Source organism: Pelophylax lessonae, assembly GCF_965119305.1.
Source record: "Pelophylax lessonae genome assembly, chromosome: 2".
Taxonomy (NCBI): domain Eukaryota; kingdom Metazoa; phylum Chordata; class Amphibia; order Anura; family Ranidae; genus Pelophylax; species Pelophylax lessonae.
In genome coordinates this window covers 587,213,244-587,233,558 of record NC_138769.1, presented here as the reverse complement: position 1 = coordinate 587,233,558, position 20,315 = coordinate 587,213,244, and the positions used below count along the sequence as shown (strand labels likewise).

The following is a 20,315-nucleotide window of genomic DNA, read 5'->3' as shown; positions in this document are numbered from 1 at the left end:
AAACATCTTCAAATCCGTGCAATACACAAATTCATCTATGTGCATAAAGTCAGAAAAACCTAAAAAAAATAAAGTGCCAGTAAATGAATTACTTAGCAATAGATAAATTCATATGTCTACAATAAAGTACAACAAAAAAAAGTCCATAGTGAAAACAAAGAATCCTATTTTATAAAGTGCCAGTGCTCAAGATTAGTTCTGAGGCGATATTTTTCTTCTTATATGAAATAAAGTGCAAGCAAACGCTCTGCTATGAGAGCTGGCACATTATCATCCACTACTTGCAGACCAGAGAGCCATTCTTACTTTACCTCTTGCTGTCCTGGGTAATTCATAATTTTTTTTCACATGTTGAAATCTACATTTATTGCTGGACAATTCCCTAGAACCCCAAACGTTATATATTTTCTGAAAGCCAAGGCCTTGGAGGATAAAATGGTGGCTGTTTTTTGTCACAAGATATTTGCATAGCTACTTTATATAGAAACCTAGGTGATGGCAGAAAAACAAAAAACAAAAGTAGTCCACTGAGCCGGCCTGTGTTTTTTTTTTTTTTTTCCTTTCTTTTTAAAGTGGCTGTAAAGGCTGAAGGTTTTTTATGTTCAGGCATTCTATGCCTAAAGCTCCCCCTTCAGGCCCCCCCCCCCATAACTTCCTTGATCCCGTGGTTACAAGACCCGAGGCTCTCCTGGGTCTCTCCCTCCTGATTGGCTGAGATGCAGGAGCCATTGACTCCTGCTGCTGTCAATCACAGCCAGTAAAGTAGGGGGCAGGGCTGAGCGACAATCTCTGTGTCTTATGGACAGAGAGTCGGCTCAGGAGCAAGCATGCATGAGTGGCCCCACAGAAATAGGTTTTGTATTTTTTTTTATTTTGTGAGTATAGATCTGTTTGTCCCAAGCATGTTTGAAGCCATTTACTGTTGACCGTTATTATCCAAAATTATCCAGTTATTTTGAGGTTATGTCCCCATGTTCTTGATTTTGGTGTCATGCTGAAAAAACTGCCCTCCTGAACCCTCTTTACCCCCCCTTGATGTATTTAAAGGTTTCAATGATGTCTCCCCTTTCCCTTTTTTCCAGACTGTAAATTTAAAGTTCCCGAAGTCGCTCTCGATAGGTTTTATCCCCCAGACCTTTCACCATTTTTGTTACCCGTCTCTGGACTTTTTCTATTCTATCAATATCTTTCTGTAAGTGAGGTCTGCAGACCTGGAAACAGTATTCTAAATGAGGTCTCACGAAAGCCAGCCATACACAGTTCAAATCTCGGGTGGTTCAGCAGGAACTGGCCGAGATTCCAACCATTAATGGGCAGGCTGAATGTGCCAAGTTGATTGATCGATCATCATAGGTACAACCAGCCTATCGGATGGAGGAATTACCCTATCAACACTGTGTTGATGGGGCAGTCGTGCAAATTCTTTCCTGCAACCAAGAAGTTTGTACTGTCTAGGGGCTGCCTAAAGATCTATATAGAGGAATCGGAACCTCCTTCCTCCTGCTGGTGATCCCTCTAGTGATGCATCCTAGAATTCTATTTGCTTTTCCTTCTGCTTAGTCAAACTGTTCGCTCATTTTGCAATCATCTGAAATAAGTACACCCAAATCTTTTTCCTCTGTAGTGCTGGCTAACACTGTACCCCCAATGTTGTACTCTCTGAAGGGATTCTTTTTTTCTAGGTGCACTATTTTTACATTTGGAAACCTTGAACTGCAATTTCCACTGCTTTGACCAACCTTCCTGCAGTGCCAAATCATGCTCCATGTTGGACACCTCCAGGGAGATCAACCCTATTGCACACCTTTTTGTCATCAGCAAAAACACATACCTTACTCACCAATCCTTTATATCACATATTGATTAAATAGAACAAGACCTAGTACAGAGCCTTGTGGTATACTACTAGTGACTGGACTCTGTTCTGAGTAAACCCCATTTACAAAGTTTGAAGGGGGCTCTCGCGCCATTGTGGGGGGTGAGTAGGTGGGGTAGGTATGTTTTGAGGCTGCTGCTGACACTTGGAGCTTATCCTTAGCTTTAGACAAATGACAAAGTTTGGTGTAGTGCTACGCTGCCTCTTTCAAAGTGCAAAGTGACAATCTCAATAAATGTGTGTGGGTCCATTACCTTTACCCTCCACTTCTTTAGCAAGGCAGTGGTTGTCTTGGAGGTGTGTTTGGGGTCGGTATGTTGTAATACTGCCCTGCGGCCCAGTCTCTAAAGAGAGGGGATCATGCTCTGCTTCAGTATGTCACAGTACATGTCGGCATTCATGGTTCCCTCAATGAACTGTAGCTCCCCAGTGTCGGCAACACTCATGCAGCCCCAGACCATGACACTCCCACCACCATGCTTGACTGTAGGCAAGAAACACTTGTCTTTGTACTCCACACCTTGTTGCCTCAACACACGCTTGACACCATCTGAACCAAATAAGTTTATCTTGGTCTCATCAGCCCACAGGACATGGTTTCAGTAATCCATGTCCTTAGTGTGCTTGTCTTCAGCAAGCTGTTTTGCGGGCTTTATTGTGCATCATCTTTTAGAAGATGCTTCCTTCTGGGACGACAGCCATGCAGACCAATTTGATGCAGTGTGCGGGGTATAGTCTGAGCACCGACAGGCTGATCCCCTACCCATTCAACATCTGCAGTAATGCTGGCAGCACTCGTATGTCTATTTTCCAAAGACAACCTCTGGATATGACGCTGAGCACATGCACTTAACTTCTTTGACTATGAGGAGGCCTGTTCTGAGTGGAACCTGCCCTGTTAAACTTTTGTATGGTCTTGGCCACCATGCTGCAGCTCAGTTTCAGGGTCTTGGCAATTTCGAATAGCCTAGGCCATATTTATGTAGAGCAACACTTCTTTTTTCGAGATCCTATGAGTTCTTTGCCATGAGGTGCCATGTTGAACTTCCAGTGACCAGTACAGTGGGTACGGAAAGTATTCAGACCCCCTTAAATTTTTCACTCTTTGTTATATTGCAGCCATTTGCTAAAATCATTTAAGTTCATTCTTCTTCTTCATGAATGTACACATAGCACCCCATACTGACAGAAAAACACAGAATTGTTGACATTGTTGCAGATTTATTAAAAAAGAAAAACTGAAATATCACATGGTCCTAAGTATTCAGACCCTTTGCTGTGACACTCATATATTTAACTCAGGTGCTTTCCATTTCTTCTGATCATCCTTGAGAGGGTTCTACACCTTCATTTGAGTCCAGCTGTGTTTGATTATACCGATTGGACTTGATTAGGAAAGCCACACACCTGTCTATATAAGACCTTCCAGATCACAATGCATGTCAGAGCAAATGAGAATCATGAGGTCAAAGGAACTGCCTGAAGAGCTCAGAGACAGAATTGTGGTAAGGCACAGATCTGGCCAAGGTTACAAAAAGATTTCTGCTGCACTTAAGGTTCCTAAGAGCACAGTGGCCTCCATAATCCTCAAATGGAAGACGTTCGGGATGACCAGAACCCTTCCTAGAGCTGGCCGTCCGGCCAAACTGAGCTATCAGGGGAGAAGAGCCTTGGTGAGAGAGGTGAAGAAGAACCCAAAGATCACTGTGGCTGAGCTCCAGAGATGCAGTCAGGAGATGGGAGAAAGTTGTAGAAAGTCAACCATCACTGCAGCCCTCCACCAGTCGGGGCTTTATGGCAGAGTGGCCCGACGGAAGCCTCTCCTCAGTGTAAGACACATGAAAGCCCGCATGGAGTTTACTAAAAAACACCTGAAGGAATACAAGATGGTGAGAAATAAGATTCTCTGGTCTGATGAGACCAAAATAGAACTTTTTGGCCTTAATTCTAAGCGGTATGTGTGGAGAAAACCAGGCACTGCTCATCACCTGTCCAATACAGTCCCAACAGTGAAGCATGGTGGTGGCAGCATCATGCTGTGGGGGTGTTTTTCAGCTGCAGGGACAGGACGACTGGTTGCAATCGAGGGAAAGATGAATGCGGCCAAGTACAGGGATATCCTGGACAAAAACCTTCTCCAGAGTGCTCTGGACCTCAGACTGGGCCGAAGGTTTACCTTCCAACAAGACAATGACCCTAAGCACACAGCTAAAATAACGAAGGAGTGGCTTCACAACAACTCCGTGACTGTTCTTGAATGGCCCAGCCAGAGCCCTGACTTAAACCCAATTGTGCATCTCTGGAGAGACCTAAAAATGGCTGTCCACCAACGTTTACCATCCAACCTGACAGAACTGGAGAGGATCTGCAAGGAGGAATGGCAGAGGATCCCCAAATCCAGGTGTGAAAGATTTGTTGCATCTTTCCCAAAAAGACTCCTGGCTGTATTAGATCAAAAGGGGGGCTTCTACTAAATACTGAGCAAAGGGTCTGAATACTTCGGACCATGTGATATTTCAGTTTTTCTTTTTTAATAAATCTGCAACAATGTCAAAAATTCTGTGTTTTTCTGTCAGTATGGGGTGCTATGTGTACATTCATGAGGAAGAAGAATGAACTTAAATGATTTTAGCAAATGGCTGCAATATAACAGAGTGAAAAATTTAAGGGGGTCTGAATACTTTCCGTACCCACTGTATATGAGAGTGAGAACAATAACACCAAATTTAATACACCTGTTCCCCATTCACACCTGATACCTTGTAACACTAACAGGTCATGTGACATCGGGGAGGGAAAATGGCTAATTGGGCCCAATTTGGACATTTTCACTTAGGGGTGTACTCACTTTTGTTGCCAGAGGTTTAGACATTAATGGCTGTGTTGAGTTATTTTTACGGGACAGCAAATTTACACTGTTGTTCAAGCCGTACACTCACTACTTTACATTGTAGCAAAGTATATTTTCTTCAGAGCCAGTTCACATTAGAGCGATCCGACTTGCCGGGGCGACCTCACAAGTCGCGGTGCGCTGCTCGCACCGTGACCTCGGAGCGGCCGGCACGGACTTCATAACATTGAAGTCAATGCAGGTCGCTCCAGGTCGCCCCAAAGACGCTCCGGACCCTTTTTCTAAGTCGGAGCGACTTGTGTCGCTCCTATTAGAACGGGTCCACAGCTTCTCTATGGCAGGCGACCTGTCAGGCGACCAGGTCGCCTGACAGGTCGCCCCAGTGTGAACGGGGTCTCAGTGTTGTCACATGAAAAGATGTAATAAAATATTTACAAAAATGTGAAGGATGTACTTACTTTTGTGAGATACGGTATAAATATAGTGGCGCTCAACCTGTTCTGGGGCTAAGCCATAGCCCTAGAACTTGTAAGTGACACATTAGTCAGGGAATGATCTGTCCCGCATAGGTACTTTCCTTTTGAAAGATTCCCTTTTTAAGTAAATCTTTTTAAAACCATGTTTTTGTGGGTGTGATGAGAATTCATAAGCAGAGGTTATCTTGAGTCAAAATCATATCAACAAGAGACAGCAGTGTCCTGAAATGAAGGCAACTGAACATATGTGCAAATCTCTGCTTTTCCTTTACAAGTTACATGGCCCTGAACCCAAAACTATAGGTTTGCTATGTAAAAAGTACCATCTAGAAATGTTAATTGTGCCAAAATGTACCCTTAGTTTGAATGACTTCTGATAAATAGCCGTGCACTTGCCGATATGTGAGTGTGCCTAGGAACTCCTGGGCCTTCAGCCCCTAGTTTTAAAGCTACATTTTGAGATTGAAGGCACGGTTACTTCTGCTAGTCTCCTGAGAGGATGCGACTACTGTGCAGCAAGCTGCAGAGGAATCTGCACTGCTTGCATCTCTCTACTTTATTTATTCTGTGGATATTTGCTTTATGAACCTATTTTGCTTTTTGAACATTTATCAGAACACCAGTCAATCAGGAGAGCAGCTCTGACATGAGGCAGCAATGCTCTACAAAGATAGTCGCCCTCACACAGTTACAGTGAAGAACGAAGCATGGTAAATTGGTAATTGGGGGGGAAAAGAAATCAGTGCATTGCACTGTGCTACACAAAATTTGTGCATGCACCTGGAGATGCAGACTGCTCAACACAAAGCACAGCGGTCTGACAAACATCCTGCACAGTGTTCCAATCAACAGCACTACTTAGGGAGAATGAATGCTTGATTTGAGCACCATGCAGGGGGAGTGTCGAACAGCTGTGCTCGGTGCTGAGCAGCATTCGAAATATCCAGTATGCTACCAGCACAGGACATCTGTACCCCAACAGCGCACTAGTTAATAATGTAAACAGACACCCACATTGCTGTTAATGCATCCTGACTGCAGTACAGGAATAGTAAAAACTTGGAAAAGTTAAAACGGGGTTCTATATTTCTGCATGGATGAGGGATAGTCAGGAAATATATGATCCACCTATAGGAATAGGCTTCTGAATGTGTAAAGCTGAGGCAATATTGTTATCAGTCAGTGTAATCCGGGTTTAGTGAAGGTTACAGTGTATCAACTCTGCTTGTGAAATAAGCTTAATTGTGTTTAGTAAGCATTCAATGGTGTCATATCCCAGGACACTTTGTGATAGTCTCCCTTTCAGAAGACATCCCTTGATTTGTGAGATGGTTCTTTCACTTTTTCTCTTTTAGACTCTTAAAAACTGTTGAGAGCAATGTACAGAGACTGTGATTGCGGATTTCTCCTACCTGTCATGTAGACATTCTGGTTTCGATACCCTTATGGCACTTTTCCACTGCAAGTACCGGCTCGGCTCTACTCGGCCCTGCTTGGCCCGGTTTACTTTTCCACTGCTGGTACCGCATGGTACGGTGTTGGAACGGTTCGGTTCGGTACAGTTTGGTATGGTTTGCTTTTCCACTAAATTAGTACTAAAGTTAAGTGGGTGGGATAACAACGATTCTCTGACCAATCAGTGGCTAGTAGTGACTGCATGCAAAGGATTGTGGGATATGGTGCCGGTATGGTACCTCTTGGAACCACAATCGAGGTGGTACTGTTTTAGAGAGCCGTACCGTTCGGTTCCATGCAGTGGAAAAGCGCCGCCGTACCGAACCGTTCCTACACCGTACCATGCGGTACCAGCAGTGGAAAAGCACAAAAGCGAGCCGAACCATTCGGTTCCATACAGTGGAAAAGCGCCATAAGTTACTGAGCTGAAACAAATATGCACATTGAGCCTATTTAGTGCATTTACTGTAGAAACTGGAATGTAAGGAGAACTTCTAGAAAAGTACTGTGACGGCAGTAATGAAATAAATGCTGTTTTTTTGACCTGCCTTTTTCTGAACTAACTCGGGCTGGAGAACTGACAGAAAACAAGAAACCTTTGGACGAGTTAGCCAGATTAAGTGCAGAAATTCAAATAAATTCCATTTTGAACCCATCAGGTCTTTCTGAGTTGCACGTGCGTTTTTCTCTTGACCGTAATAGATACAGAATATAAACATATACACAGCAAAGTGAGCATGAGTGGGTTAGTAAGAGATGCATACCCATGCTCTTATGTTCTCCGGAAGCCAAGATGTGGAAGTTCCATTTTGGTGGATGTCAGAGCCTACACAGGGTTGATGATGCTCCCCATACCTGAGAGTTTTTGCAACTAAGCGGAAGGTGACTACAAGTGTGTTGATGGTATGGGCTATAAAGAGATTGCCACTTTATCTATTTTCTTTGAACATGTTTAGTTTTTTTCTTTAACACATTGTCTAAATGCCTTCTGAAATTTACAGAAATCTAATGTGCATGCATGGATGCATGGATGTTGGATGCTTGCTCTGCATTGACTTTGACTTTTTTTTTAATTTATTTTTTTTCCAAGTCCTCTTGCAGTGCAGGTACACAGCTTTATAGTTACATACAAGAGAATTGCTGCAGTGTCCAAAATTATTGGATGATGCAGTGCCTATGTAGCCTGGCAAAACATGCCTTTCACCTAAATACCACTGGATAAGGTTTTTTCCTCTATCGTTCATTGACGGACACAGCTCCTGATCATCTTAACCATTGGGTTATACTGTCCCCTACAGGAGTAGGACACTGGGCAGAAAAAAAGCTTGACTACGCCTATGGGCAGTCCCAGGGGGTGTACTTTCACTCTCAGCCATAGGCACTCTGTTTTTTTCTGCCTAGTTGGGAGTAAGGACCTAATTCATTGCTGGGATCTTTGGCCCTGGCAAATTTTTTCTTTTTTTTTCTTTTTAATGGATTTTTCCTGGGGGAATCTACAAGCAGCTGCTGGACTGGGCAACGGGCTGGATATTTTTTAAAATCCAGTGGTCACTCCAGTCTGGCTAGCGCGCGTGCGCAGGTCTCAGCTCCGCACTTGATTGGCCTCGACATAGCACCACTGGACGGGAGCTGGTCTGTGAGTTAAACTTCTCGCGATGTCGCATACGACCTGGTCTTGGCTTGAGTCGCATCAGATCCTAAATTTCTCAGATCGTGAGGATGATTCCTCTGCTCCTGTAGCCGTGCATGAAAAGGTGCTGGTGGATGCACTGATTGTATCTGTACTTGAGACTTTAAAAATGGAGGATGCATCTGTTCTTTTAGCACCCACAAACCCTCCAGAGTGGCAAGTGTGTTCCCCCCTTTCCTGCTTACTTTGACAAAATTGTCGCTAAACAGTGGTGTGGTCCAAAATGCCCCCTTGTGGTCCCTAAGTGTTTTGTTATGTGGTACCCTTATGAGGACTCCCTGGTTAAAAAGTGGACTGTCCCACCTGTGGACTCTCCGGTTTCTAGGTTAAACAAAGCCACCATAATTCCGGTTGAGGAGTTCCCGGTCTTTTAAGGACCCGGCTGACAGAAAAGCGGAGGCTGTGGCCCGCCATATGTACACTGTGGCTGGTACGGCACTTGGTCAGAGTTTGTGACACCAAGAGGGCAATAGTAAAAACCGGCCTGAGTTGGACAAGCTTTTACGCTGGGACCTGGGGAATGGGGAGGGGGGGGGGGAGCTTTCCCCTGCCTTTGCTCAGTTGGCGGACCAGTTGGTCCAGGGGCTGCAGTTTGTCTTTGATGCCTCTTTGAAGGTCTCTCAGCAGTGGTCCTTAGGCATGTTATTATTAAGGACCACACATAATATGGAGAGGTTGCACACTCCAATGTAACCGAGAGAAGGAAAGGAAAATTCCCCCCAGGGTTTTTTTTTTTTTCTAGCAGCGAATACCAGTAAGAATATAAATGTATAAAAATATTTATTCTTTATTGAAAAAAAGTATTCTTGTAAAAAAACTTTGTAAAATTCAGAAGCGTATAATATGAGCTGTGGTTACAAAGAATAAGTAAATCATGTCAATTATCACACATTGCTGAAAGCAAAGGACAATATCACAAAATTGTCACATTCAACTAATAACTAGAAATCATTTCCATGGCTATAAGATCCACCCAAAGGAGAGGGTTTCTCCCATGTTCCCACAAGGGGTTGGTGGGGTGCACACTGGCCTTCAAGGAGTCACACATATAGCTCACCATGCGGGGACAAGACACCTGTCTATATTGGAAAGATACTGGTAGTATCCAGTGGAATTCAAAGGATATTATAAATAGTGTGCGAGTGTCAGGAGTGTGCCCCCATCAGCTAGCGTTCCAGGGTAATGGAGGATCCAAACAAACCTGGTGTGGCAAGCTGAGAGCAGGCTTCTCCAGACCTGTGGACAAGGCTCCTTCTGCATGAAGGGGTGACCTCACCCGTATGTGGGGTGCGGGAACGTCTTCTCTAGTTTCTGGACCCGGGACCCCCTGGTACAGGACAAGAGGGTTCACAAAGTCATACGGTCCGGCTACCAGATAGAGTTTCGTTCTTACCCTCCTTGAAAGTTTTTTTCCCTCCAACTTGCGCCTATCCCCAGACCGCTTACGGGCTCTCTTTGGGGCAGTGCAAGACTTGCTGAGCCAAGGGGGGGATTGTCCCTGTTTCGACTTCTGAACATTTTCAGGAGTTTTGTTCAAAACAGTCTACAGCCCCCAGGAAGGAGGGCAAGGTGTCCAATTCTGGACCTCCAGGCGCTAAACTGCTTTGTGTGGGTGCAGAAGTTCCAAATGGAGTCCATTCGCATGGTGGTGTTATCTCTGCATCAGAGGGATCTTCTTGCTTCTATCGACATCAAGGATGCTTACCTTCACATTCCAATATGTGTTGATCACCAGTGCTTCCTCTGTTTTGCCATGGGAGAGGAGCATTATCAGTTTGTGGCGTTACCCTTTGGTCTCGCCTCCTCTCCTCGGGTCTTCACATGAAAGTGTTGGCCCAAGTGGCATTGTTGCATCAGCGGGGGATTGCGGTACTGGGCTACTTGGGCGAACCCTTCTGCTCTGTTGGAAAACCTGGAGATTACAATACTAACTCTGCAGGAGTTCGGCTGGATTCTGAATTTTCAGAAGTCTGCTCTGGTTCCATCCACAAATCTGGACTATCTAGGTCTGACTCTGGACTTAGCCAGAGTGTTCCTTCCTCTGGGAAAACTCCAGGAACTGCAGGAAATAATTCAACAGCTGTTGTCCAGCAGACGGTCATCCCTTCGGACTTGCATGCGGATGCTGGGCTGGATGGGGTCTGCCTTTGAGGTGGTTCCATTTGCACAGTTCCACATGAGATCTCTGCAAAGGGAGATTCTGGTCAAATGGGACAAGAACCCACAGTCTATAGACAATCTGAGCAAGAGTACAAGAGGATCCCTGATCTGGTGGCTTTGTTCTCCTGCTCTTTGCCAGGTCAAATCCTTTCTCCCCCTGTGTTGGACTGGATGGCGGTCACCACGGATGCCAGTCTGTCCGGATGGGGAGGCGACCTCGGAAAAGATTCTGCTTAGGGGGTTTGGACACTGGAAGAGTCCAGACTGCCGATAAATGTACTGGAGCTCCGGGCGATCAGACCATCTCTGGATCATTGGACAGATCGTCTTCAGGGGTCTTCAGTGCAAATTCAATGTGATTCCTTGTGATGACCAAGAAGGCACAAGAAGTGTCCTCGCGGCTCCGGAAGTAGAAGGCATTCTAAGGTGGGCAGCCATCTCTGCTGTACACAATCCAGGGGAAAATTGGCAGGCGGATTACCTCAGTCGACAGGCGTTGGAATGGTCACTTCATCCGGAGGTGTTTCATCAGTTGTGCTTCTGGTCGGGTACTCCCGAGGTGGACCTGTTGGCCTCTCAACTCAACAGGAAGGTGCAGAGGTTTGTGGCACGGTGTCGGGACCCTCTGGTGCCACAGACGCGCTGGTGCCCCCGTGGGGTCAGTATCGTCTGATTTACGCCTTTCCCCCTCTCAAGCTTTCGCCAAGACTTCTGCGCAGGATGGAGGCAGAAGGGATTCCGGTCATCTTGGTGGCTCCAGACTGGCCTCGCTGGTCTTGGTATGCTGATCTGGTACGGCTGGTTGCTGATGTTCCTTGGAGACTTCCTTTCATGGAAGATCTGCTGTCCCAAGGACCAATTTTCCATCCTGCTTTACAGTCGCTGACTTTAACGACTTGGCTGTTAAAAGCCAGGTGCTGAAAGAGCGGTTTGTCTGATTCTGTGATTCCTACGCTGTTAGAAGATCTACCATCGTACATGGAAGTCATACATTGCGTAGTGTGAGTCTCTTGGGGTTCATCCTTTCTCCTTTTCGGTGGCTCAGATCTTGACCTCCCTCCAACGGGGTTGAGCAGTGCCTGGCCTTGAGTACTGTCAAGGGCCAGGTCTCGGCCTTGGCGGTGTTCTTTCAACGACCATTAGCCACACTTTCCTGGGTGCGTACTTTATCCAGGGTGTTCGAACACTTGGCTCCTCTGGTGCGGTGTCCACTGCCACCTTGGGACCTCAATTTTGGTGCTTGTAGTCTTCCAGAAACCTCCTTTTGAAAATCTTAGGGAGGTTCCCCTGCTTATGTTATACCAGAAGGTGGCCTTTTTTTAGTGTCAATCACTTCTGTGCGCAGGGTGTCGGAGCTGGCGGCGTTGTCTTGTCCTTCACCTTACTTGGTTCACAGACATAAGGTTTGTTCTTCGCCTTTGTCCGTCGTTCCTTCCAAAGGTTGTCTGATTTTCATTTGAATGAAGACATTGTGTTGCCTTCCCTATGTCCCAGGCCAAAACATCCTAAGGAAATTGCCTTGCATTTCTTGGATGTGGTTCGGGAAATTAGTGTGTACCTGGCAGCTACGGAGTCTTTTAGGAAGCCAGACTCACTATTTGTGCTCAGGGACGGACCTCGGAAGGGGTTGTCTGCTTCTGCTGTGACCGTTTCCAGGTGGATCAGACAGATGGTGTTTCCGTCATCAGGCTTCAGTGATGCAGGTTTGCAAGGCGGCTACCTGGTCGTCTGTGCACACCTTTACAAAATTTTATAAAGTGGATGTGTTGGCATCTGCGGATGCTTCCTTTGGCCGCAAGGTTTTGAAGGCTGGTATGGTCCTCTTTAAAGGTGTATTTTTTTCAGGTGAGCTCCAGTTGTTCTTGGATATGCTCCATGTTACCTGGTTGGCTATGGTTTAGCCTTGGGGAATTTTTTTTTCTGCTGTGCCAACCCCTTTATGTTTAACACTGTTTTGGGGTGTCCCAATGGTTAAATCAGGAGCTGTGTCTGTCAATGAACGATGGAGAAAATGGGATTTTTTTTCTTACCGTAAAATCCATTTATCTGATGTGCATTGAAGGACACAGCACCCACTTCTCTCTGGAGTTGGATTTCTTCTGACACTTCTTGTAACAAAACTGAGTGCCTATGGCTGAGAGTGGAAGTATACCCCCTGGGACTGCCCATAGGCGTAGTCAAAACCTTTCTGCCTAGTGCCCTACTCCTGTAGGGAGCAGTATAACCCAATGGTTAAGAAGATCAGGAGCTGTGTCTGTCAATGTTGATGAACTTCAGAGAAACGTATTTTACGGTAAGACAAAAATCCAATTTTTTTTCCCCAGTTCAGCGAACGGAGTTCTACAGAAGCATGCATTTTAGACAAGTAAGCTTCTACGTGCAGAAAGTGAGACTAAGGCCGGCCATAGATGGAGCGATCTTTTTCTTTTCTTTTCTGCAACCACAGGTTGCAGTAAAGCAAATTGCTACATTCCCTCTATCAACACTGACTATCCCGCAGAGCCATTGTGTTCTCCCACTGCCAGGAGAACACAGTGATTATTGCTAGTGGCTATAATCACATAAAAATCTGACAGGCTGGCTGTACCCAAGTTGATAGAGCCTTCAACTTGGGTACATAAAGTCTCTGCCTATACGTGGTTCGAGTCTCGGCCGGTTCCTACTGAACCAGCCGAGATTCGAACCATCTGTTGCTGGCTTGTTTTTTTTTTTTTTTGGTCTTTTCTTTTTTGTTCTACCAGTGGGTTTAACAAAAAAAAAAAGCCTGAAAGATCCCCACATTAACAAACTGAGTGTAAGTGATGGTCTTGCAGCATGACCGTTTGACAGAAGGCGATCGTTAGACCACCTTCTGTTGAATGAACAGCAGTAAACGCTTACCGAAACGGAGCTGCTTCTGCTGAACCAGACCAGTTTCGGTAAGTGTGTTATGGGCTTTAAACTACATTCACACTTGAGCTTAGTATATTTAGGCTGTTTTTGTACATTTGTCTGCGGTATAAAGACCCTTTTGTAGCTATACCCACTACATTTTTTTGGGAGAATCTGTTATGTTTTAAGAAGCTGAGTAAATAGATTTTGGTTCAATATAGCCTACTATTCGGTGGCTTAGTTATACGTGGCTTTTGAAAAACCCTGTCATCCTACTACTTTATGAAAGAAAGCACAAAGTCCGTAAATCAGAATGATTGCATAAACATATTGTATAAGAGAAAATGGCTAAGTTACTTTTATTCTTTCTTTACAGTTTATTATGGAAGAAGTCTCTAAGAAAAGCAACAGTAGTACAGAGACTATCCAGACCATTTCCTTCTCAGCCTTCCAAGCTGCCCAACTTGCTCAACAGGTACAGCTGACTTTATTTTTTTTTTTTAGTTTTCTTGCATTACTAGTAGTCACCAGGAGTAGGAACAAAAAAATAAAACCACACACATACACATTTTAACAAACACTCTATCCTATTTTGTTTTATTTTTTGATTAGCTTAGTGTTACTTGCTAGAAGTGTTTGACTATATAGTGCATGCTAGACATGTTTTGGCATAGCGAACGCTGTAAGAATAGTGTCGGAGCCAACAGCATTGTCCATAGTGCTCAGATTATTCCTCGTGTTTCTAGGATGCAAACTTGAACTCCAAAGCCTACCGCATACTGGTTGTGCATAGAGAGGCTTCTAGAGACCATATGATGGTTGCCATGTTTTCTCACTGGTAGATATGCATAGCGAAAACAAAAAAAAAAAATTAAAGTGCCTGCACTTATGAAAAAAACATTCACTTTATTACAAATGTAAAAATGCCAAAAACCTCAAACCATACAGCAGGGGGGGAGCAGGGGATAAAGTGGACGCATTTCGCACTAACTAGTGCTTGCTTAGCAAACACAGGAGAGGTGACTGCTTAAAATGACCATTCTCAACACAATAACACGCAGCTGTGACCGGTCTCTCCTGATTGCAGTTCTTCCAGATACATGCGCTGTGCACACACAAACCAATAAAAACCATAATAAAAAAAAAAACATACTGCATGTGAAGGGCTAAGTCTGGGGTGTGCACAAGAAATGGATCCGACCTGACACCAATATAAATGTCACTCATGTGATATCACTCAACAGCTGTCCACAGCACCACACACTCTGGGCAACACCACCATTACCCATTCATAAAAACAACACAGCCCAGTGTTCTTCAACAAGGACTCGGAACTATCTTAGAGATACAATATCAATATTCAAACAATTCTAAGTAGTTCCAGGAGCAAAACCAGTGTGAACAGATTGTTTAACTGTATGGAGAGGCCTCCAGTGACTTTATAATGACAGCCATGTTTTCTCACTAGTAGATATATTGGCTTAAGTTCATACTTGCGTATGAGCACTAATGTTTTGGTCATATCCACTGGATTTAGTTTGTCTTTTATACACTGTATTTACTCTTTGGTTAACTGCTTTCATAACTGCCATCCTGTTCCAGATGTCTCTAAGAGGCACAGCTCCCGTGACTGTTGTTCTTCCTGGGGATCAACAAGTCCAAGTTCAGGGTGTAATTCAGTCAGCACAGTCATCGGTCATTCATTCTCCTCAGGTTGCTCCATCAACGGTAATTGCTTCTAACAGATAATCTTGGTCTGTGTTGTGTAGGATTGAAGTCACATAACCAATAAAACATGGTGATTTCTTTGTCTGTAGGCTTCTTCAATATCAGAAAGTGAGGACTCACAGGATTCCTCGGACAGTATTGACACCCCCAGGAAGGCCCGCATTTTATCTCGTCGGCTGTCATATGGGTAAGTGGAAACCCATAACTGTTGGGCCTAATTTAGATGTGGGGTTTGGGGTGGTAGAATGCACAGTTAAACCACGTTTCAGTGTCATTTCGTCGATGAATATATTTCCATCAGTTTTCAGCTGCATGTTTTTCAGTGTCGAAAATTCATATTAAGTCAACTGTCGAAAACGATGATGAAAATCTGATTCCAATTTTTTATCAATGAAGGAAAATGTGAGGGAGGGACTTCGCCTTTCCTCGGAGCTCCACCTGTCAAAGCCCCAGCCCCTTGTTCTGGCAAGCTATATTGGCGAGAAGCAGGCTCCCATTATTTCCCTTTCCTTTGCAGTTCCATACATTAGGGCTCATGTACACAGGGCAGGTGAAAACCTTTTTCTTAACTCCGGAAACTTGACAGCTGGAAACCGACAGTGAGAAATCTCAGTTTAACAGCTTTTACATGCCATGTTTATGCAAGTTTAGCAGCGGTTTTTGAGCATTTGAGGTTTGAAGCATTTTTTTAAAGATAACCTCAGGAGACTCTCACAAATGCCCACAATGCATGAAAATCAAGTAAATTATTACCTATTTCAGCCATTCTGTGAGAGAAGAGAGAGCAGCAGCAGTAGTGTGCTTGTATATAGCGGTCTTATTTTTTGTGTTTTTTCACTATGGATCCCATCATGAGCATGTGTGAGGAAATGCTCCTGATGTTGCAGTTGCTGAAGCTCCAAAGATGTAGAAAAATTGCGAGAGGACCAGTTTTCATCGCTACTGGACTTATCTATTGATGCAGGCAACAGCAATTTATGTTTTTTTAACATTTTTATATGTTCAAAAAGTATCAGAAATGTTTTCCCCTTTAAAAACGCTTATAAACACAGTTTACCACGGTTACAAGCATTTGGCGTTTGAAATGCTGGTAAACGTTTAATTTCTGAACGCAGTTTTTCTGCTTTCAAAAAAATGTCTGTAAATGCCTCTAAACTACTATAAACTACTGATTGTACACGCACACATAAGATAACATTGAGGGGAGTTCAGGGGCTGCTGAAAAAACTTCAGTTTAGAAACTGTAGTGTACATGAGGCCTTACACTCTATCTCTTTGGCGCAATTCTACTGGCCTTTTCTAAATCTGCAACACAATTCCATATCCAGGCTATAATAATGGCATAATAAAGTTTAACCCCTTCCATACAGGGCCTATTCTGGCACTCGTCTCCTACATGTAAAAAACATTTTTTTGCTAGAAATTTATTCAGAACCCCCAAACAGCATTTTATATATTTATGTTTTTTTAGCAGAGAACCTAGGGAATAAAATGTCGGTCGTCGCAACTTTTTATGTCACACGGTATTTGCGCAGTAATTTTTTTAAACGTGGAAAAAACTTTCATCGATTTTAACCTCTTAAGCCCCGGAAGATTTTACCCCCTTCCTGACCAGGCCCTATTTTGCGATTCGGTACTGCGTGACTTTAACGGACAATTGCGCGGTCCTGCGACGCTGTACCTAAACTAATTTGACGTCCTTTTTTTCACCACAAATCGAGCTTTCTTTTGGTGGTATTTGATCACCTGTGCGATTTTTTTTTTTCATTTATTTATTTTTTTTTTTTTGATCATGCGCTATAAACAGAGCAACAATTTTGCAAAAATAACAATATTTTTCAAATTTATTTATATGAAATTCCAAAAAAAAAAAATCAATTTTTTAACATTTTTGGCCAATTTGTTTTCTGCTACATATGTTTGGTAAAAAAAGATCACAATAAGCATATTTTGATTGGTTTACGCAAAAGTTATTGCGTTTACTAACTAAGGGAAAGATTTTTGTAATTTTCGTTGTTCTTCTTTTTAACAAGTAATGGCGGCGATCTGCGATTTTTTTTTTTTTTTTTTTTTTTTTTTTTTTTTTTTTTTTTTCAGGACTGCAACATTGCGGCGGACAGATCGGACCCTTGACTGACATTTTTGACACTTTTGGGGGTACCAGTGACATTACTACAGTAATCAGTGCTATACATATGCACTGTTACTGTAAAAATTACACTGGCAGGGAAGGGGTTAACTTTTTTGAGAGGGAGGGGTTAAGTGTGTCCCTAGGGGCGTGTTTCTAACTGTGCAGGGATGTGGCTTTACATGTAACAGCAGAGGTCTACGGTCCTACATAGCAGGACCGTTAGATCTCTGCTGTTACACAGGGAAGAATGACAGACGGCTTTGTTTACATTAGCCGTCTGCCTTTCTCCCTTCACAGCGGACGATCGCGAGTGACCGGCGGACATCGGGTCCGCCGGTCACACGCGCGGACTTGTTAGGGAACGAGCCGGGGCGGGAGCACGCCTCCGGCGGCGCGCGTTCGCCCCCTATTGGCTCACAGGTTAGTGACGTACCGGTACGTCACTTTGCCTGGCCGGGGCTGACCGCCGCAGTATATGTACTTGCGGCAGTCGGCAAGCGGTTAAAAAAAAAAAAAAAAAACAGTTAGCCCAATTTTTTTGTACAATGTGAAGGATGATGTTACACAGAGTAAATGGGTACCTAAATGTCATGCTTTTAAAATTGCGCACGCTCGTGGAATGGCGCCAAACTTTAGGTCCTAAAAATCTCCATAGGCGACGCTTTAAACATTTTTACATGTTACCAGTTTAGAGTTACAGAGGAGGTCTTGGGCTATAATTGTTGCTGTCACTCTATCGTCCGCGGCAATACCTCACGTGTGGTTTATATGCCGTTTACATGGGCATGATGTACATATGTGCTCGCTTCTACGTGCGAGCACGCGGGAACAGGGACACTTTAACATTTTTTCAGCTGCAGGCATCATTCAGATATCTCCACTCAAAGTCCAGGACGTCATATTGATGGCCTCGTACGGGAAGTGGTTAAACATGTAATGCACTACCACATAAGAATTAAGTAGGGGGCATCTAGTAAGCTGCTGAAAGAAATAAAAATAAAGACTTTTTTTTTTTTTTTTTTCTTAATATTCGGTAATCTATTCAGGTAATATTTGCAATAACATTACAGCCAATAGTTTACAGGTTTTTTTTTTTTATTTTTCGTTCATTGACTGACACGGCTTCAGATCTTCATAACCGTTGGGGTTAAACTGCCCCCTACAGGAGTAGGACACTAGACAGAAAAAAGTCTGGCTAAGTCCCCTCTCCCTCCCCTCCCCTGTTTTTTATGCCTAGTCAGGAATAAGGATAATAGTTCCTTGCTGGGATCTTTGGTCCTGGCAATTTTTTCTTTTTAGATAGAAATTTATTTTCTCCTTGATTTTTCCTGTGAGATTACAATCAACTGCCCGACTGGACAACGGGCTGGATAATCTAGATCCATTGGTCACCCCATTCTGGCCAGTGAGCGCGCACAGACCTCAGCTCCGTGCTAGATCAGCCGCGACATAGCCTCACTAGATAGGGGCTGGCCTGCGAGTTAAATACCTCACAAGGGCGCATACGTAGCATTCCTCCTGGCCGACAGCCCCCCCATTTAAATGGAGAGGGGTTCAGTCTGGAGCGGTTCCCACCTGGTCCCTGGTATGGTGGGTATCTGTCCCCCCCCCCCTTCTCCTGGAGGGTTTTGGAGTGGATGTGGGCCCCTCCCTGGGATGGTTAGACCCCCGTATTCCCCTCCTTCCTGTCAGGCACCCCCCTTTTGTCCCCTGTCCCCCATCCTGCCCCCCCCCCCTCCACATATGTTGGGGCTGTATGGGTGGTCTGATCCACCTCTTGGGGTGGGGACAGGGCGCTGTGGTGGGGGCCGGGGGAGGAGGTTGTACCTGGTGGGGGCTCCTACCAGGCCCCCTTTGTAGCGTGTGTTTCTATACACGGTGGCTGCATTTGTGTAGTCGGTCAGCCATTTTGTGGTGGTTTGCCATTGAAAATAGCAGGGGCCATGACAGTGGAGCCATGTGGGCGGGGATTTCGGCGGTGGGAGCCCCTCTCCATTCCTTGGTGCTAGCTCCTTTCACTTCCTGATCGCCGCGCATGGAGTGCATATTATCCTGGTGCCTGCTTTTGCTGGGTGGTGGGTCTGATCCCTCTCTGCTGAGGATCGCTTGGTGCTTGTGCCTGACGACCAGGTGGCGCTGCCAGCGCGATGGCGTTTGTCCCTTGCAGTGTTACACTTTTTGTGTCCCGAGTGGTGGTGGTCTTCGGGCGATGGGCTAGCAAAAAGCACCCCCCCCGCCTTCCCATGCCTCATCTGTCTCTCAGATCCTGAATCTGACTCGGTCCGCTGCGGATGTGGGTCACCTTGCTGCAACAACAAACGCCTCACACACACACACACGCGGTCTGCAACACGCGCCCGGAATCCTCTGATAGTGAGGATGATTCCTCCACGTCTGCAACCGCGCACGGAAAGACGCTAGTGGAAGCACTGATTGTATCTGTGTTTGAGACCTTGATGATGGAGGATTGAGCTGCAACTGCGACTGAGGCGCAGGTTCCCTTAGGCACTTACAAGCCATCCAGAACGGCAAAGGTGTTTCTTTTCCCTGCCTATTTAGACAGAATTGTCGCTAAAGAGTGGGGGCGACCAAAGCGTGCCTGTGGGGTCCCTAAGCGCCTAACTAGGAGTTACCCCTATGAGGAGTCCCTTCTTAAGAAGTGGACTGTTCCACCAGTGGTGTACCCTTTGGTTTCTGGATTGAACAGGGCAACCATAATTCTGGTTGAAGAGTCCCCGGCCTTTAACGGTCCAGCTGACAGGAAGGTGAAGGCTGTGGCCCACAATATGTACACTCTGGCTGGTTCGGCACTGAGGCCGGTATTCACTATTTCCCTGGTGTAGCAAACTCTGACCGAGTGGGCTAAGCTTTTACGCCGTGACCTGGCGGGATAACCGCTCCCCCCTGCCTTTGATGAGCTGGTGGAACAGCTGGTCCAGGGGCTGCAGTTTATCTGTGATGCCTCTTTGGATGCGGCTCCACTAGTGGCTCGGCTCCCTTTTTTGGCAGTGGTCCTTCGGCGTGTCTTTTGGCTCAAATGCTGGGACCGGACTTCTAAAAAGGCCTTGACTGATATT

General features: G+C 45.0%; 1 protein-coding gene across 2 annotated transcripts in view; it reads left to right on the top strand.

Annotated features, from left to right (window-relative positions):
• ATF1 (activating transcription factor 1) overlaps positions 1 to 20,315 on the top strand; it is a 55,721-nt gene that overhangs the window by 19,111 nt on the left and 16,295 nt on the right. The window contains exons 2-4 of one of the 2 annotated variants that reach the window (XM_082246116.1): positions 13,756 to 13,854; positions 14,982 to 15,107; positions 15,197 to 15,294. In XM_082246116.1, the coding sequence (XP_082102242.1) occupies positions 13,762 to 13,854; positions 14,982 to 15,107; positions 15,197 to 15,294 (317 nt within the window). In that variant the 5' untranslated portion in view covers positions 13,756 to 13,761. The remainder of the gene's footprint in view (positions 1 to 13,755; positions 13,855 to 14,981; positions 15,108 to 15,196; positions 15,295 to 20,315) is intronic. The other variant, XM_082246117.1, reaches the window with a different exon arrangement.